At 44.6% G+C, this 19,623-nt stretch overlaps 1 protein-coding gene across 3 annotated transcripts in view; it reads right to left on the reverse strand.

Moving 5' to 3' along the window:
- TMEM163 (transmembrane protein 163) overlaps positions 1 to 15,240 on the reverse strand; it is a 444,927-nt gene extending 429,687 nt beyond the window's left edge. Inside the window, exon 1 of one of the 3 annotated variants that reach the window (XM_029605360.1) lies at positions 14,599 to 15,240. In XM_029605360.1, coding sequence (XP_029461220.1) covers positions 14,599 to 14,794 — 196 coding nt within the window. In that variant the 5' untranslated portion in view covers positions 14,795 to 15,240. The remainder of the gene's footprint in view (positions 1 to 14,598) is intronic. The other 2 variants (XM_029605359.1, XM_029605358.1) reach the window with 2 other exon arrangements.
- Between the last annotated feature and the right edge of the window lie 4,383 nt (positions 15,241 to 19,623).

Below are 19,623 nucleotides of genomic sequence, written 5' to 3' on the forward strand. Positions count from 1 at the left end.
GTCTGATCCAGCTTGGCAATTCTTATATTTTGAAATATTTTTTGGTTTTCTCAAATGTTTGCATCCCTATAATATGCTTGCAAGCTTGAATACACATCTTTTCTGTCTGTAGCATATGTTCCTATCCATTCTGAAAGTGTGAGTCTCTGACTTGTTGCTTAGTCACACTGGTTGTCCGTTGTTGTGCAACCTGTTAAACGTGCATGTTGCAGTAGGTAGCAGTTGGTTATTGTACATTATCTGTGTGTTACTATTGAGGGAGCGAGGATTTCACTCTCCTATTCTTCAAGCTGTTACTTGTTTTCTTTTTCCTCGTTGTGACATAATGTGATCTGAGTGATTTCAAGGCTTGCTATTTCTGTTAAGATATTCTTTCTGCTATCTCTCTGTTTTATGTTTGCTGTGTTCTTGTCTACCCCCTTTGTCTACTTTCTGCCTTTCTCTTTAGACTTAATGCTAAAGATTGGCATTACTGATGATGAGGGAGAGGTTAAGGAAGGCTTGAAGGACCTACTTGCTTTATGTTGTTTCTCTTGTCTTGTACCCACACAAAATTAAAAAAAAATAAAAGCTTGGCCTGTGGCTGCAGGCCCACTAAAGGAAGAGAAGAACCCACATACAGTCAATTTTCTTCACAAGCTGAGCCATGGTTTTTTTTATTGATTTTTAAGTGCACAAGAATATAAGACTTGCCAAACTGGGTTAGACCAAGGGTCCATCAAGCTCAATATCCTGTGTCCAACAGTGGCCAAGCCAGGTCACAAGTACCTGACAGGATCCCAGGGGTTAGATAGATTCCAAGCTGCTTATCCCAAGAATAAGCAGTGGATTTCTGCAACTCTACCTTAATGATGGTTAATAGATTTTTCCTCCAGGAACTTTTTGTAAATTGATATATTATGTCAAGATAACAATCTCAAGTTGTTTGAGTAGAGGTCTAAATAATTAAACAAAGCTACACCATATCAAGTCATCTTAATTCAAAACAAACATGGTGCCCTGTTAAGTCCACAAATGGCGAAGGGGATTCAAAAAGGCAAAATTTAATGAAATGAAAATAAAAATAAACAAGTAGAGAAAGCATGCAGAGGCATGTATTCAGGAATGCTTTCCAACCTAGATTTGTAGAAGGGGCATATGTAGGGGTGGGGTGTGGCTCTAGAGGTTGAGGTGTGAGTGAGTTTGAGTGAATTATGGGTGTGGGTGTATGAGGGGGTGTAGATGGGGTGTTTGGAGGATTGGGTGGGATTGTGTGTCTGTGAATGGGTGGGTGGCTGCGAGTAGTGGAGGTGTGTTTGGAGACGTGGGAAGGTATTTGGCAGAATGGATGTGTGGGGGGGTGTTTTGGGGTGAGTAGGAGGCTGTGTGGGTGAGAGGAGTTTGTGGACGGCTGTGAGTGTATGAGGGCTGTGAGGTGTGATTTTTGGGGGGGTGACTGTGTAGATAGCAGATTTGGTTATGAAAGATTGTGTATATGTGCTGTGTAAATTAGATGTATGAGGAAGGGTTGTGTGTGTGGGAGTGTCTGAGAGTATCATGGGAATATATACATACAGATATATGAGGGGTATAATTGGCTGTGTGTATATGTTGTGTGTAGGGTAGGTTTCTCTGAGGAATGTTCTGCAGAGATGGGTAATGTGTGACAGGGTTGAAAGTGTAAGGTTGGTTATGGGGCATTTGGGGGTTATCTCTATGTATGTTGGGTAGGGATATAGTTGCCGGGGTGTAGATGGGGCAAATGTATGTGTGGGGGGTGTGTGTGTGTGTACGTGTGAATGTATATGAATTGAGAAGCTGTGTTATCTATTTAACTTCTCTCTGTGGAGGGGTGTAGGTGTGGATGTACAGGAAGCAGGTGTGGGATGTGTGTCTGCAGGAGTTGCACATGTGTGGGAGGAAGTGAGAATGTAGGAATTTGTGGGGGAGCATGGAGGACTGTAGACGTGTGCAAAGGGATATGCATGAGAAGGTATGTGCATATGTACAAATGGAGGCATGAGAGGATGTGTGTGGAGTTGTTTGTGGGGTGCGTGTGTATGGGTGGGGTTATGTGGTGATATGTGTGGAGATGTGTGTGTGTGGGGGGGGGGGTGGTGGTGTGGGAGAGGAGTGTTTGTCTGTACTTTGGATGCACCATTTTGTGCCTTCCTTTGCCAATTACTTCAGTTATTTTCTTTGTCTCTCTGCTGGTGTTGCTCCATCCCAGATAAGGGTGGGGGGGGGGGGGGGGTAGCGTGTGTTAGGGGGAACATTTGGAAAGAAGCGCTGGTCTGTGTTCTAACAGTCAAACAGCTTCTAACACTTTCCCATAGTAAGCAATGGAGAATTTTTTGGGAGGCTTGGTTCTCTGAAAATACCAAGCTAATGTTTTCGGTTTTCAAACGAGTCCAAAATGTTCACATTTTCCTCCCGCATGCCAAATTTGTGAATTTCTGTCCCTTTTTTGGTGATTTATTGTTCATACAGAGAGACAGATGGATATCGATCCCTTTTGTATAACTTTTTCCAACGTTCCGTATTTTGGAAAGCATAAAAAGAAACAAAGATACCAGGATTGATGAAAGTACAGGGAGGGTAATCTTAGAATGCCGCACAGAATGGTAAAGTCTGCAGAAACCTGCTATGCGCAGACTTCATCACTAATTTTCAAAGCGATTCTATGCTCACAAAATGGCTTCAAAAGTGCTGGGCCAAAGTCTTCTATTATGCACCCAAGTTACATGTGCAACTTCTGCCAGACTTTTGAAAATCCCAAAGTCTATTTGTACATCCTATCCCCATGCCCACCTCCCCCCTTCTGGAACTTCCACCACATGTGTGCATAAAAATACGCATGTAATCAGGTTATATGCATGCTCCTAGGGCTATCCTCAATGTCACACGCCCTAAAACCGGGTTTTATGCGTGTAAGTGACTTTGAAAATTACCCTCACAAACAGGAGCAGCAAAGCTATAGAGCGAGTAGTCCTGACAACAGAATCAGATCTGAGCTTTTTTTTGTTGGGGGGGGGGGCTTATTCCTGAGGAAAGCAATTAATTGCGCAAGATCAAAGAAAATATAAACGTTTCCCTCAAACACTACCCAACATTTACAAGACAAAGTTATCCTGACCCAGAGAAAGTCATAATGGAGCCAACCCCCCACCCCCACCACCACCTATTTCCATCTTAGTTATATGGCTTTTGAGCTAGGAGAACATCTCCTTTTCAAAAGAAAATCTTTAATTCCTTTCGGGTTCTAAAATAAAGGATGCCAACAGTGTTTTCTTACTCAGACAAATTTCAATTACCAATGTCTACCTCTTGTGCTTCCTAGCCCATGTATTCCATGGACTAAGCCACCCTTGTATCCTGTGACCTAGATCTGGAGAGGTAGTGGCCTACCAAGATGGGAGGAATAGCTTCCTTAAGAAGAAGCAAAATCTCCTGAAGATATCTTTTTAAAAGTTCTGAAGCAGACATATTTCTCAATTTAGGAAAGTTTGATACTCTCAGATTCTTTATTTTAGCAGAATTTTCCAAATCCTCAGTTGTATGCCCTAAGGAAGCATGTTCTTTAATGAAAGCAGTGTTACACTTTTGAACTGAAAATAACTGGTCTTCCAGTCTTCTCAGAAAAAGAAAAACTTTTCCCACAGTCAGAAAATCTGGATGTCAAAATTTAATCTTTAACATTCACATCCTTCACCTGAGAAGATTCTAGCTTTAAAATTCCCTTCCATATGATCTCAAAGGTAATAATGCTCAGGAGATCCCAAAATGTTCATAGATTTGTAGGGATTTCACAGAGGCCATCGTTCCACACCTTGATAGTACAGCTCTAGAGACTCTTCCACCGGGCCCTCAAAACTGATCTACTTCCCAGATACCTCCATCAATTCAGCCTGATATTTACTGGCCAATTGCCTCCACTGCTCAGCATCAAGGCCACAACGAGGTTCATCGCCAATTCCAACAACGACTGATCTCCCCCATATTCCATGGCCAAATACATAAGAAGATAAGCAGTGCCATGCTGGGTCAGACCAAGGGTCAATCGAGCCCAGCATCCTATTTCCAATAGTGGCCAATCCAGATCATTAGGAAGCACCTGGTAGATCTCACAGAGCAGATCCATTTTTTGTTGCCCAGTCCCATGGATAAGTGGTAACTTTCCTCAAGTCTAAATGGCTAATGATCATTTATGGACTTCCAGGAACTTATCTAAGCCCCATTTAAAATCAGCTGCAGCAGGAAACGATATTTGGGGCTTAATGAGGCCTTGCCAAGAGATGAACCTACCCCCACCTGGCTCCAGCACCTGCTCTGGAGCTCTGGTGTTGTGCAGCAAAGCAACAAAACAGCCCATCAGGTCGATCGGTGGTAAAATCGGAAAGTCTTCCCCCTTTTATCCCTATGCAGCAATGAGCTAAGGAGCTAGGAAGAAAAAAATGCAAGCCACAAGATGCCACAGCAAAGAGAAAAAAAAATGAAAAGCTGCAAGAGCAGCTCGGCAACCAGATACTATCTCCCGATCCCTTTTTATGCTGATAAGAGATGCCAAAGGGTCTGAAACTTGTGAGCCATAGCGCCAGTTGTCCCTATGAATATAGCACATGCTGCTCTTTGAAAAACGGAGCCACCACCCTGAGGTTTCTCACAGCTCAGTGTTTCAAAGAGCAGCATGTGCTACATTCTTAGGGACCATGGCACTACTGCTCACAAATTTCAAACTTGGGTTAATTCAACCCCTTTTTGTGTCTGTTACCTTGTACCCATATATGCTCACGCACTTTTCTATGTTGATAAGAGTAAGAGTTTCACATCTGTTCTTTCAGTGCCACAGTGCTCACCTGAAAGAATACACCTGAGAGCCTTCTGCATATCTTTTAATGACAGCTGTCTATGCATTGCGATTGGTCTCCATACACATTAACTTGTATGATAAAGATATGACTAAATTCAGCAATGCTAAGTTAATGGTCAACGTGAGCGATTCACATAGCTTTATGTAGCTTTCTTGTAAGCCAATACTGTCATTGCCTATAATCTCCATCATCCTGGGGACAGTGCCATGGATGTGTGCAGTTTGTAAGAGACAGTAAAAGGTAAATATGTGTGCAGAACATGTGTAAATTATATAATAAAGGTATGAAGCAAAGGAAAAATAGGTCTGCATTTGGCTGAGGGAAGTAATAGGATTGTTCTCTAGATCGGTGGTTCCCAACCTTTCTTGTGTCGTGCCACACCTGGCACTGGGTTCACTACATCATGGCACACCTGCACCTTCCTTATCCCTGGCATCATCTTCCTCTCTTTTCTTTCTTCTCCTCCCCCAACCCCTGGCATCATCACCTTTCCTTCACTATCCCCCCCCCCCCTCCCTGCATCATCGCCTTTTTTACTTCTCCATCTTCCACCCCTCACATCATCACCATCTTTTCCTCCTCTCTTCCCTCTCCCTTCACTCCACTGCAATCCTCATCTTCTCTCCACCACCCTTGGCATCATCACCTTCTCTTCTCTTCCCTCTGCCCCTATCCCCCAGCATCATTACCTTTTCCTCCCTTTCTCTCTACCCCTGGCATCATTACTTTCTCTTCCTTTTTCTCTCCCTGCATCATCACCTTCTCTTCCCTTTATTCTCCCTTCTATCCCCTGTATCATAAACGTCTCTTTTCTCCCTTCTCTCCTTGTATTATCACCTCCCCCACCCTCTTTCATCATCACCACCTTCTCCCCCTCTCTCCCTACTCCCCCCTGCCCCGCATCATCACCATCACCTTCCCCTCCATACTTTCTCCCTCCACCTTCCTGCATCACCACCTTCCTACTCTCTCCCTCCATCCCCAGACATCATCTCTATCACCTTCTCTTTCCTACCCTCTCATTCCACCACCCCCTTCCGTCACCTTCCCTTTCCTACCCTCTCCCCTCTTTGGCATCAGCACTTTCTCTTTCCTTCTCTCTCTTCATGCCCCCCCCCCCCCCCAATCACTTTACCTTCCCTCTCCCCCAACACCCCCAGCTTCCTAGAAAATTCAGCTGCCCCTTCCAGAATATTTACCTGTTGATGCTGCTTTCTCTTCTGCCTGTTTCCCTCTGTAATGGGAACCGCATGGGACCAGCAGGACTTGTGAGCCTACAGGGCCCAGAGCAGTTTCAGTTGTAGAGGAGAACCAGCAGGGGGGAAAGCAGAAGCAGTGGGAGACATGCACTGCTCTATGACTCCCCCTGCTGGAGGGAGGATATCTTGCAGGCCAGCCATTGTATCGGAAAGAGAAACTGAGGATTGCCATGGCACACTGGTTGGGAAACACTGCTCTAGATTAAAGCAAGTGTTTAGGTTTATCAAAGCAGTTAATAAAAAGGTGAACACTGTGATCACTTGCAGCACTTGAAAACCGGCCCAGCCAGCGCCATTCTTTCTAAGAAGCACAGGGCCTGGAGCCTAGGGGGCAACCCAAGCCCCATTTAGCCACCAAGTGTCCAAATGTACGATCGGGTGAGAGGGGCAGGGAGAGGGCTAGGGTGTGGAGTTAAGGAGGGAGAGGGATTGCAATGCACCTTTTATTTTTTAAACCAGACACTGGGGCTGCCTCTAGGGGAAGCAGGGGGCAGGGGTGGAAAAGGGGTCGCACAAGATCCCCAGGGGGTTTCCCTGGGGATCTTGTGACTTCACGCTGAGGGGCCACCATCATGTGCAATTAATGGAGGCTACATTATGTGTAATTGCAATTAATTATGTGTAATTGCAATTAATGGAGGCTACATTAATGTGCAATTAATGGAGGCTGTGGTATTTTTCCTGGCGGTAAATTACCATGGGGTTTCCTAAGCTGCAGTACAGAATACTGCAGCTTAAAAATACCAGGGCTCCTAAGATGGTAAGTTTCTGGGGTAGGGAACTATCTACTTTTATCTGAAATGTAACTTAATCAGGGGCGGATTGGCCTATCAGTGGATCGGGCTTCCCCTGATGGGCCGATCGCTCCCATCACGTGTTTTATTTTTTTCTGTTTCCTGGTCAAAAAAAGAAGAGGGGGATGCTGTGCTCAAAGAGAGGTCTGCGAGGCCACCTCGGGCAGTTCTAAGAGACAGGGTGAGGTGACCACCTCAGGCGGCAAAATCTGGGGCATGGCAGATATCCCCCCTCAAAAAAAAAAAAATACCTGCAGTGGCCGCCTCACTATGCCTTTTGATTATTAAAGCCAGAGGGGTTCCACACACTGCTGGCAAGAAAACCCACAGCACTGCGAAATGACGTGCTGACGAGTTTCCTACTCCCCGCCAGTACGAGAAAAGGCCCCGTGGCGGGGATGTGCCACTCCCACTCCCCGCCAGCAATAGGAAGACGCAGCGGGTCGCCAGCATTTGTCGTGCCGGTGTTTCCCCTGCAGCCAGCGGAAGAGGAGGCCCTGCTGTGCAGCCAGCAACTGAAGAAGGGGCTTCCTTTGCGCTGCCAGTGGCCAATGAAGAAATCCAGTGAGAGAGAGAGGCTCAACCCCCGCATGTAAAAAAGGAAACTGCAACTTTGGTCTGGGCTGCGCTGCTTACCGAAGAAGGCTGGGCCGCACAGCTGAAGAAAGGACGAGACTGCTGCTGGTGTACTGTGCACATTCCAAAGACAGAGTGAGAGGGTGAGAGCATGTGTGTGTGTAAGCAATAGCATGTATGAGAACTCGAGTGTGTGTCTGTTTGAAGTGGCATGTGTGAGAGCTTGAGTGTGAACAGTAGCATGTGTGAGAGCTTGTATATGTATGGGAGTGATGCTGTGTGGGCCTAAGGAGGCTGCTGCTGCCTACAGATTACAGGGAGAGAGAGCATGTGTGTGTGTGAGGGAGCTTTTGAGAGCTTATGTGTGTGAGAGAGATAGCATGTGTGTGTGAGAGATGCTGTACAGGCCCAAGGAGAAAGCTGCATGAGAGAAAATCTGCATGCCTCCCTATCACTCCCCCTGTTAATCCACAACAATCTCTGGATAACTGGAAATCAAACATTCCCAGGTACGGAAAGCGGGCAATTTTTTAAAATCCTTATTTTGATTATTGCTTGTTATTTGATGTATTTGCTGTCTTGAATTATTTTATTGGTGTTTGGGAAATTTTTATAATTTGTAATGAGTTTTTAATAATTGTATAGTTTTTGTCAGCTGTTTTGAAATATTTGTTCTATAAGTATGGTTTTACTCTCATGATGTTTTATATTTCTTGATTTTATAGTTCAATGTTTTTTATGGCATGGTGATGTTTCAGTTTTTCCATTGTTACATTGCATACAGAGTACAGGTTTTATCTCCATGATTCTGTTTATACTTTAGGATCTCTTTATTCCATGTATGGTGAAGGTTTGTTTGTGTTCTGCATATGTGACCAAGGTGAGAAATTCTGCTAGAATGTAGTTTCTGTATAGGGATGTATAGTAGCCTGACTTAAAGGGCTGGTGCAAGGGGATCAGGCACCCTAGGCACCTTCTGCCTTGTTCCCACCCCGCCTCGTTGCAGCTGGCTCTGGCACCAGCAAGTCTTCTAGAGAATGAGATTGGGAAAGGGAGGGGCTGCTGCAGAATGGGGAACTGCAGGCAGCAAGCAAGAACTTTACACATGATGCAGCAGCGCTCACCGTGTGAGCACATAAGCAGCAGCACAACATTAGCATGTCAGAGAGAGTTTGTGAGTCTGTGTCAGAGAGCATGCGAGAGAAACACATACACCCATACACAATGTGGGGTAGATTTTAAAAGGAGCGTGCGGGCGTACAAGTGCGCACGCTACCTGGCGCACACACATGTAACCCGATTTAATAACTTGCATGCGCAGATGCGCATAAGTTATAAAATCAGGGGTCGGCGCGCTGCCTTCCCCCGTTCTCTTCCCCCTATCCTAACCTTCCCACTCCTTCCCCTAACCTTTCCCCCCCCTAGCCCTACTCTAACCCCCCCCCCCCCCACCGACCTTTGTCAAACCTTTTGCGCCTGCCTGGAGGCAGGCGCAGGTTGCACGCACCAGCAGCCTGCCAGCACGCGATCCTCCAACACAGCGTTAATGGCCGCTGTGTCGGAGGCCTCTGGCCCCGCCCTGGACCGCCCGGCCCCTTTTCGCAAGCCCCGGGACTTACACACGTCCCGGGGCTTTATGTGCATCGCCGGGCTTTTTTAAATAGGCCCGGCGTGCGTAACTCCCCCATACATGTAAATCCTCTGGATTTACGCGCTTAGGACTTTTAAAATCCGGCCCTTTATCTGTGAGAGTGTGTGTGTATGTGTAGCTTTCTCTCTGATATAGACACTCACGCTGTGTGTGGGTGTGTCTTTTTGTCTGAGAAAGAGTATGTGTCTTAACTTAAGACTTACCATACTGGGTCAGGCCAAAGGTCCATCAAGCCCAGTATTCTGTTTCCAACCATGCCCAATTCAGGTAACAAGTACCTGGCAGAATCTCAGATACTTGTGTATGCGCCAATAAATTTTCTGCAATCTAAAAATCTGTGACTGAGTGTGTGTGTCTGAGACTGGCTGGCAGTGTCATTACGAGCAACTAGTTGAAGAACCAGACTGGGAATCCAGGATAGATCTCTATAAGAAATACAAGCAGATGTGTAAGGGGACCAACCAGTTTGCATGGATGGAATGGGAGCTGCAGCTCTACCTGCCCCTGGTCTACAATGTGCTCGACTTCTTAGTTATCTAGGAAAGATGAAGTTTATTTTGGAGATATTTTGGCTCAATTCTGCTGGGCTCCAGGGTTCAATTAACGTGCTTTGGGGAGCTGTTGACACTTGTGCTGCAGGGAAAATGCATGAGGGCATGCATGAGGGACGTGGAATAGCCTACTGGTTAGAGCAGTGAGTTATGAACCAGGAGACCAGCATTTGAGTCCTGCTGTCGCTCCTTGTGACCTTGGGCAAGTCACTTTACCCTCCACTGCCTCAGGTACAAAAACTTAGATTGTAAGCCCTCTGGGGATAGGGAAATACCTACAGTACCTGAATGTAAACCGATGTGATATCTCAGATCGAATGTCCAAATGTCGGTATATAAATAAAATGTAATAAATAATAAAATATCCCATGGGCTGTTTTGAAAAAAATCACCCAGGGCCAGTATTTTCCTGCAATCCATCCCTGAACTTAATTGAATAGGATTTGGAAAGGTAATTAAATCAATCCAAAATTAAGGCATCTATTCCGGGTCCTTTTATGCATACTGAATATCTTTTTAGGGCTATAAAAATATCTTCTTATTCTGGTTAGTATATTCTGAATATCAGCTTTTATGACAGTCGAAGTTTGGATTTTTTGCAGATATTTGCCTTCCAGTAGCCAAAAGCATTCGGGTGAACTGAATTCCAATTGCATACTTGGATAAGCAAAAGAAGGTATATTCTGATAGAAGAAAATCCATCCTTAAAATTCATTTTAAGTGACTATGCAGTTAATGTTACTCAATGTAATTTTACTAATGAACAAGTATAAATTATATTAGGTCTCTACGATAAATTTGAATGGTTCCTGCACCTCATTTGAGAAGAATAATTTTACTCAGAGTAGATATAATGGGGCAGATTTTAAAAGCCCTACACGCGTAAATTTGGCTGGATTTACACACACAGGGGGGTTACGCACGCCAAGCCTATTTTGCATAGGCCCGGTGACGCACGCAAGCCCCGGGACGCACGTATGTCCTGGGGCTTTGAAAAAGGGGTGGGGCGCCGGTCTGGGGGCAGTCCAGGGGCGGGGCCATGCTGGGGGATTGCGCGCCGGCAGCCGGCCAGCACGCACAAGTTACAAAATAAAGGTAGGGGGGAGATTGAGGTAGGGCTGGGGGGGGGGGTGGGTTAGATAGGGGAAGGTGGGGGGGGGGGGGCGAAGGGAATGGGGAAAGCCATCAGGGCTCCCCTAGGGCTCGGCGCACACAAGGTGCACAAGTGAGCACCCCCTTGCGCGTGCCGACCCTGGATTTTATAACATGTGCATGGCTGCGTGCGTATGTTATAAAATCGGGCATAGATTTGTGTGCGCCATGTTGCGTGCCCAAATCTACGCCCGCGCGTAGCTATCAAAATCCAGCCCAATATGTTTTCCAGATGCATATAGGAAAATATTTTTATATTAGCTATTTCCTCAAGACCCTGGAAACTTCTGTTTGAGATCAATGCTGTTGTTAATTTCTCCCTGTGCACCATAATTGTAGACTCATTGCTTTGTTATTTCGGAATCTTATGAAACATAGAATAGGATTTTCTTGTAATTTGTGATTGTATATTATCTATAAAATGAGCATATTTTCTAGATTTCCAGATTAAAGGGCATGAAAGGTTACTGAAATTCAACGTTAAATAGCATCTTTTTCCAGTTAAATGATCAATCAATTTTAATCTTAATTTATTAGTACTGAAAAACTTTACAATTAAGACATATGGGAATAAAATTTAAAAATGTTAGCATCTGAGAAATAGCCTACAAAATCAAACTTTTAAGAGCCTTTTTTTTTTTTTTTAGCAATTCAGGAGCGCTGCAAATACATGAAGGGAATTTTGAAATTGGTATGCCGCTAAATATAGAAAAAACACCGCAAAAAAATGAAATAAGATAAATACAATCCCTGGTTATCAGGATTAACTTTTTGATGCGTCAGCATATTAAATGTTAGCAGATGCTTCTCCAGAGCTGTTTTAAGTGGTATCTTTGTATTAAGTCTAGTAAATAGGGCCTCTGGTACACGGTGGCTAGAGAAGCCATTGCATTCTTTACCCTGCGTCAGCGGCACTGTTCCCCTCCCATGAAATATCTCACTATAAATGATAAATTGTCATAAATAAACCAACGACCTCGATGCACCCCCAACAGCAGCTGTTCCATTCTCCACTGTACGTCAGTGCCTCTATACCCCTCCCCTCCAATAAGCAGCGCGCCACCTTTCTACATATCTGACGATAAATGATAAAAGAATGATGATGAACACATGACAGATTAAGAGATAGTACGTAGATAGCATGAATTCAGTCACAACAACAGGGGCTGTATTTAAAAAGAAATCATGAGAGAACTGGATCAACCCTAGTAGTTTCTAACTGGAAATTTTTCCTAAAATTCACCAGAGCAATATGTGAGTTAGCTGCACTGATAAGGGCTTTTTGTATCTCGTTTACACTCTGTATTTAGCCAGGTCTATGTTGCCTATTCATTGCATAACTGATGCCCATCTATGGGAAAACCTGCACTAGGCAGCTACCCTTGGATGGCCTTACCTGACAAAATATACTGTGCTCTGGAATTATTTTCAGCTTTCTTTTTTGTAATGATTATGCACTATTTTATTTCATGAAAAGAAACTGTAAAAATCCACCCATACGCAGTATATATCTGAATCTCTTTCTGGTGCATTTCGTATTTATCAAATGTATACATTAACTCTGTTATCTATTATTACAAAGCAGAAATAGAGTAGACCTGCTGTTTTAGGGTGGAGCATTCATGAGATATGGTTGGGACCCTATTTTAGGCTAATGAGGTTCTACCTAAACAAAAGGAACTTGATGCCCATAATTTAATCCCATGTGGATAACGCAGCTCTTGGAATCACAGCATGTCCTCTATTTCAGCAGAAGGTAAGACAAGAGGGCCAAACATGTGAAGGGAATGAACTCTCTTTTGATAGCAGACCTTTCAAGTGTATCTGAAGGGCAAGGAACTTGGGACTAATGGAATTAATCCTGTGTATAACACAGAAAGAAAAAGAGATAAGAGATAAAAACAGAGGCTGCCAGAGAAAGAGAGAAGTGTGTTTGTGTGAGTGAGAGAGTGAGAGTGTGTGATTGTGTGAGAGAGACAGATTCTATTTCTATTGTTACCAATTCTTTAGTTTGCTGTCTGAAACATTACAGTTGTACTATCTGACTGTTTCATTACTATAATTTGTTTGCACGCCAGCATACTCGCTAATTTTTTTTTTTTCTGTGCTGGAGCAAAATTATTTTAGTCCATGGTTTCATGAGAGCCTAAGTCTTTTAAATGAATGTCTTTTATAGCACTCTGTACACTCCTAATCACTGCTGAATTTTCATGTCATTGTGAAAATTGTATGAAGCACCACACACACACACACACACACAAAATATGTCCGCTCGTAGAAGACTGGGTTGAATTACTAGAGATTGAATTACTAGATGCTCAGTTTTAGGAGGCTATAAAAAGTTTCATTATTTACCTTTTTTTTTTTTTTTTGCTGTTTAAAATGAATAATCATTCCTTCTGGAAGTTCTTTCCTGTGCTGCAAAGCCAGCAAAAGGCCTGAATATTTCCTCATAGCAAAAGCAATATTGTTTTTTTTTTCCAAATATAAGTCAGCTAACTTATAATCAGCTAATTTATAACCTCTCCAAAAGGAGAGATTTGTTTTTTTCTGTGACTGTAACAATTCCAAAGTGAGGGTCACTTTTGCTCATTCTTTTTTTTTTGGTTTGTTGGTGTTGCTATTAGTATAGTGGAAAGGAATGATGCAATCCTGCCAATAAAGTGTGGCGGTAGGCAGCCGTCAGGCCCAGGCATTACATCGAATCCATGAACTTTTGGGCCTAACACCTATACACAATGCCACAATAAACATGTATGCCAGCACCTGCATGTGAAATGCACTGCCCTTCTTTATAAAGAAGAACAAAAGAGATCTTCATGACTTCAGCAGCCTAGGAATCACCGGCTCCTGCCACTCTTTTACACCTTAATATGCTTACACTTTCCTTCAATCAGTTGCAGGATCATCCTTACATAAAACCATGCCCATTTGACCTGTCAGTTCCTTGTGACCTGGAGCCACGTGGCCAGTCTTAATTCCCAAACCAAATGGTCACTTTCACTTGCTAGACAAAAAAAAAAAAACAAAGCCAGCCAAATTCTGGGGAGAAGGTGCCCTGAACTGTGCTCTCAGCACCTTTGTTTTAGGAAGGTAATTAGTTTGTCAATCACTTAAAACACAAGGTTTTCCAAAATTTCTTTAAAAATCATTGCCAGAACAAGAATATATCTCATCATAATTAGTTTCTGCAGTCATACCCGTGGGAATAGTGGCTGCTGCTATGATCTGCAAATAATTGCAGACATAACTTTCAGAAGGAAATATCACTTAATGAGCTTGAGATAAAAGCTGGTAAAATGCAATTTTTTTTTCAGACTATACATGTAGATAATATGCTTTGTCTACATTCACAAGAAATTGCATTTTCTAATTTTCTGAATTGTTCCAGTTACAAAGCACATTAAATATGACTGAAGCACCCCCTTAAGAAAAAAGAAAGAAAAAAAAAAAACGAGTCTGTGCCTACACTCAAAGCAGAGGAAGATCTGAGCGGTAGTAAGATTAGAAAAAAAAATGTCTTTCAAAAGTAGTTTAAGGCAGAGTATCTTCTTGGTTCCTATGTATTCTACAACCTAGTCACCTTCTTAAATTATTCAGATCCTGGCTTCAGCAGCCTGAATTCCTTCCAAGAGCTGGAATGGAGCACAGATTTGCATCCTCTAATTGCCTGAGGCAGTTTCCAAGATTTGCTAAGAAGGAAAGACACGTAACAATAATAACAATGCTAACAAAAAAACATGTCTGTGAATTGTTGGAGCTCACCTCTGTTCTCCACCGCGTCGCTGAACTGGGCACTTTCGCTGATTTTCATCTGCTGGTCCCGGTCCATTTGGAAAGGTGTCTCCGGTCCCTTCGGGGGACCCTGGTCCGGAGGCAGCGGGGGAGCCTGCCCGTTCCTGAGGGGCTGCACGATGGTGGGGTCGGGGGCATCGGTGAAGTGTGGGTCCGACGAGTCCATCCCGCTGAGGAAAAGCCGCAGGAATGTTTCACCAAAGCGAGAAGTCCAAGCAGCATCCAGCAAAGGAATACGAGGGGGAATGAGAAAATGAAGTTAAAAAAAAAAAGCACACACACGCACCTAGATGGGGTGTGAGGAGGGGGGAAAAATACCACAGCTCAATGCAAACTCCAGAGCAGGAGAGCTTTGTCAGCAGCACGGAGCCGCTAAGCGGTAACGCGAAGCAGCAGGCAGGCTCTAATTAAACTCAACGCTTTCTCTCCGGACCTCTCCCCCCCCCTCATTTCCGATCGCCGGCTGCTAACACGGAGAGCGGCTGCAGCCCCGGCGCTGCTCGCCAAACGGGGGACACAAAACGGGAGGGGAGCGTCTTGGTCGTCCCCCCCGCCCCAACTCCCTTCCAAAGCTTGGAATGAAAGAGCGGACGTGGCCAAGCCGGGCTGCGGGAGAGCTCCCTGCCCGGACAGGGGTGCTGTGCGGCGCCGCACGCACTCGCCGCCAGGGGGCGCAGCCCTGCACAAGCAGCGGAGCAAAAAATCCTGCCCAGGCGCTGGGCTTGTCAGCCACATTCTCGGCCGGTAAAATGATAATGCAGAACAGTTGAGATTTTATCAGCACCTGTTGGAGTTGATCTTAGTCACTGGTCACAACGCGCTGCTGAAAGCGATTGTAATAGGCAAAGGGATGGGGGTCGGGGTAAGGTTGGTATCAATGGGAGTTGCTCCAGAACTGCCCTTCTCCCAGCAAAGGTGTCAGTAGGGGCTCAAAGTCACTGAACTTGGGGGTCTCTTCTTAATTTGAAGGCTAGAGTGGCAGATGTGGAGGAGCCAAGGGAGACAGAGAGGCATATAGAGGAGACCTTCAGGGACATAGTAGAGAAGTCCCACCTCCAATCTGGCAGTCCCTGTGCTGCCTTGGAAGAGAAAGATCATCTTGCTGAGGCAGGAAGTAATCCTGAGGCTAGGACCTGCCCTCAAGGTGATGTAGTATCCTCTAGCACTGAGGATAGGACTCCAAGAGCTCTGTAGTTGGTGGTTTGATTATTAGGAAGGTTGATAGCTGGATGGCTGGTGGACGTGAGGATCGCTTGGTAACCAGCCTGCCTGGTGCGAAGGTGGTGGACCTCACGCATCACATAGATAGGATTTTAAATAGTGCTGGGGAGGAGCCAGCTGTCTTGGTACCTGTGGGTACTAATGGCATAGGAAAGTGCAGGGGGAGGTACTGGAAACAAAATGTAGGATTTTAGGTAGAAAGTTGAAATCCAGAGCCTACAGGATAGCATTCTCAGAAATGCTCCCCATTCCAAGTGCAGGACACCAGAGGCAGGCAGAGCTCCAGATTCTCAATGTGTGGAGGAGACAATGGTACAGGGAAGAGGGTTTTAGTTTTGCTAGGAACTGGGCTTCATTTTGGGGAAGGGAGACCTTTTCTGAAAGAATGGGCTCCACCTTAACCAGAGTGGAACCAGGCTGCTGGCACTTAAAACTAGATGATGGGGGAAAGCTGACTGTCGCTCAGAAGGGCATGGTTCAGAATGATGTATCTTTAGAGGATACTAAGAGAACCGTGAAAATAGGATATCCCAATAAAGAGGTTGCAATTAATGCCAAAGTGAACCAGGTGTCTTTAAGTAAAGAGCAGAAAGAGTCCAATTACCCTTGTCATCTGATGAGCAGGTTGTTAATACAAACCAAAAACATACTTTGAAATATGTGTATATAAATGCTAGAAGTCTAAAAAATAAGATGGGAGAGTTAGAGTGCATAGCACTGGAAGAAGAGGTAGATATAATTGGCACCTCAGAGACCTGGTGGATAACCAATGGGACACTGTTATACCAGGGTATAAATTATATTGAAATGATAGGATGGATCAAATTGGTGGAGGGGTGGCACTATATGTGAAAGAGGGCACTGAGTCAAACAGGATAAAAATTCTACAGGAAACAAAATGCAATGTTGAATCTTTATGGCTAGAAATTCCAGATGAAAAGGGGAATAAAATAGCAATGGGGATGTATTACCAGCCACCTGGCCAGAATGAACAAACAGACAATGAAATGCTAAAAGAAATTACGGAAGCTAACAAGATCAGCAGCACAGTAATAATGAGTGATTTCAATTACCCCAGCATCATCAGGACGTTTTAGAGAGGTAAAGTTCCTAGATTAAATAAATGACTGCTTCATGGAGCAAGAACCAACAAGAGAGAAAACTACTGTATTTAGACCTAGTCCTTAATGGAACACAGGATTTGGTGCGAGAGGTAACATTGTTGGAGCCGTTGGCAATAGAGATCACAGTATGATCAAATTTGATTTAATAATTGGAGGGCAGGCACTAAAACAGCATTTAACTTTCAAAACGGTGAATATGATAAAATGAGGAAAATGGTTAGGAAAAAACTGAAAGGAGCAACTGCAAAGATTAAGAGTTTAGATTAGGCATGGACATTGTTTAAAAATACCAGCTTGGAAGCCCAGACCAGTTGTATTCCATGCATTAGAAAAGGTGAAACGAAGTCTAAACAACTACTGAAATGATTAAAAGGTGAGGTGGGAGAGGCTATTATAGCTAAAAGAACATATTTCAAGAAATGGAAAAAGGATCTGAATGAAGGAAACAGGAAATAGCATAAGTATTGGCAAGTTAAATGCAAAGCATTGATGAAGAAGGCAAAGAGGGAATTTGAAAAGAAGTTTGCCATGGAAGCAAAAACTCATAATAAAACCTTTTTCAGGTACATTTTGTTGTGATTCTGCCCTCATGGACAGCCTCTTACCTTCTCTCTGCCTGCCCCGCAGCCTGGAGGCCGCAGTCCCTGGTCTTCCTTGTGGCTGGAGCCGCTCCTCGGTCTGCCCTCTGCGGCTTGAGAGCTGCCGACAACGCTGGGCCTGTTCCTTGGCCCTACCCTGCTCTTCGGGGTTAGCAGCAGCATGGCCACTGGCCATGGTCCTGCACAACGTCCTGCTTCCTGTTCCTAGGGCGTGGGCCGCGCCTCTTCACAAGATTTAAAGGGCCCGCGGCTGAATATGCCCGACCCCACCTGATGACTGTTTCCTGTCTCAACCCTATAAGAGGGCTTCTCCTTCAGTCCTGCCTTGCCTTGCATTGGAGTTTCTTCCCTCCTGGAAGTCTCATCTTCTAGCGCTCCATCAGGTCTTCGTTCTTCATTGGAGCTCCAGGTCTCGTCGTGCTTCCTGAGTCTTTGTTGCTTCCTGTGGCTTCCTGATGTTCCATGTCTTCATGTCCTGAGGTTCCTAGTCCAGGCTTCCTGATGTTTCACCTCCTGATGTTCCAGGCTTCCTGATGTTCCACTTCCTGATGTTTCCGAAGTTCCACCCTCTTTTGTTTATTTTGAGTCCTCCTGACACTCCAGCTTCTCTGGTTCTCCAGATGACACCTTGCTTCATCATTGGAGACTCGTCTCAGCTGGATTCTCTTCCTGTATTTCTGAGTCCTCTTGAACCTTCAGCTCCTGTGGTTCTCCAGATGACACCTTGCTTCGTCATTGGAGTTTCGTCTCAGCTGGATTCCCTTCCTGTGCTTGTCCTGCTCTCCGCGTGGTCTGTGACCAGCCTCTTCAGGTTGTGTAGGACGCACAGTGGGACAAGGTGGTCCGCAACCAGCCCATTGGGTCCGCCCATGTTGGTGGGCTGTGTAGGGCACCCTGAGAGAAAGTGCCAATGTCTGAACCTTCCCAGCTTCTTGTCTCGTCCAAGAGTCTTCCAAGTTCCTCTTCTTGTCGAGAGTCTTCCAAGATCCTCATCCACTTCCAGAGTCTTCTTGTCCATGTCTTGAGTCTTCTGTGTCACAAGGCCTCCATCTGCCCTCATCCTCAGTCCGGCCTGCTGCTTCTTGCCAATTCCTAGCGGCAGGTCTGAAAGGGCTGGGAACGGTCGGAGGACTGTTCACTAACCAACATAGTGTTGTTGGCTTCCAGAAGCATGCAGTTCCGGCAGAGGGTCAGACTTTGTCTTCATCCATGCTTGGACACATCTTGCCAATCCTCAGTGCTGTCTTGGATTCATCTGGGATCGTGCCGAGGCCCAAGGGCACACAATCCCCTCAAGATGGGACCGCTCTCCTAGCAGTTCGAATGTAACACATTTGAGGTAAAAAGCCTGCAAGGGAGTCAGTTGGACCATTAGATGATCAAGTGGTAAAAGGGGCACTTAGGAATGACAATACCATAGCAGAGAAACTAAAATTAATTTTTTGCTTCAATATTCACTGAGGAAGATGTTAGAGATATACCCATGACAGAAATGATAGTCAAAAGTGATGATTTAGAGGAACTGAAACAAATGTCAGTGAACCTTGAAGATGTACTGGGGCAAATTGACAAACTAAAGAGTTGCAAATCACCTGGACCAGAGTGCTGAAAGAACTGAGAAATGAAATTGCAGATCTGCTATTGGAAATTTGTAAACCATCGTCTATGGTACCTGAAGACTGGAGGGTTGCCAATGTAATATCAATTATTAAAAATGGATCAAGGGGTGATCCTGGAAACTACAGATCAGTAAGTCTGATGTCCATGCCAGGCCAAATGTTAGAAAATATTATAAAGAACAAAATTGCTGAACATATAGATAGGCATAGTTTAATGGGACAAAGAAAATATGGATTTAGCCATATGTTCTTATGTTCACCAATTTGCTACATTTTTTTAGGGTGTAAATAAACAAGTAGATAAAGATGAGCCAGTTGATAAAGTATATTTGGATTTCCAGAAAGCATTTGACAAAGTCACTCATGTGTAGGGGTTAGGGGCCACTTTGACATGCAGAGTGTGACGTACGAACAGAACTGTGCACTCTTGTG

This window comes from Rhinatrema bivittatum, chromosome 6, assembly GCF_901001135.1.
Source record: "Rhinatrema bivittatum chromosome 6, aRhiBiv1.1, whole genome shotgun sequence".
Taxonomy (NCBI): Eukaryota; Metazoa; Chordata; class Amphibia; order Gymnophiona; family Rhinatrematidae; genus Rhinatrema; species Rhinatrema bivittatum.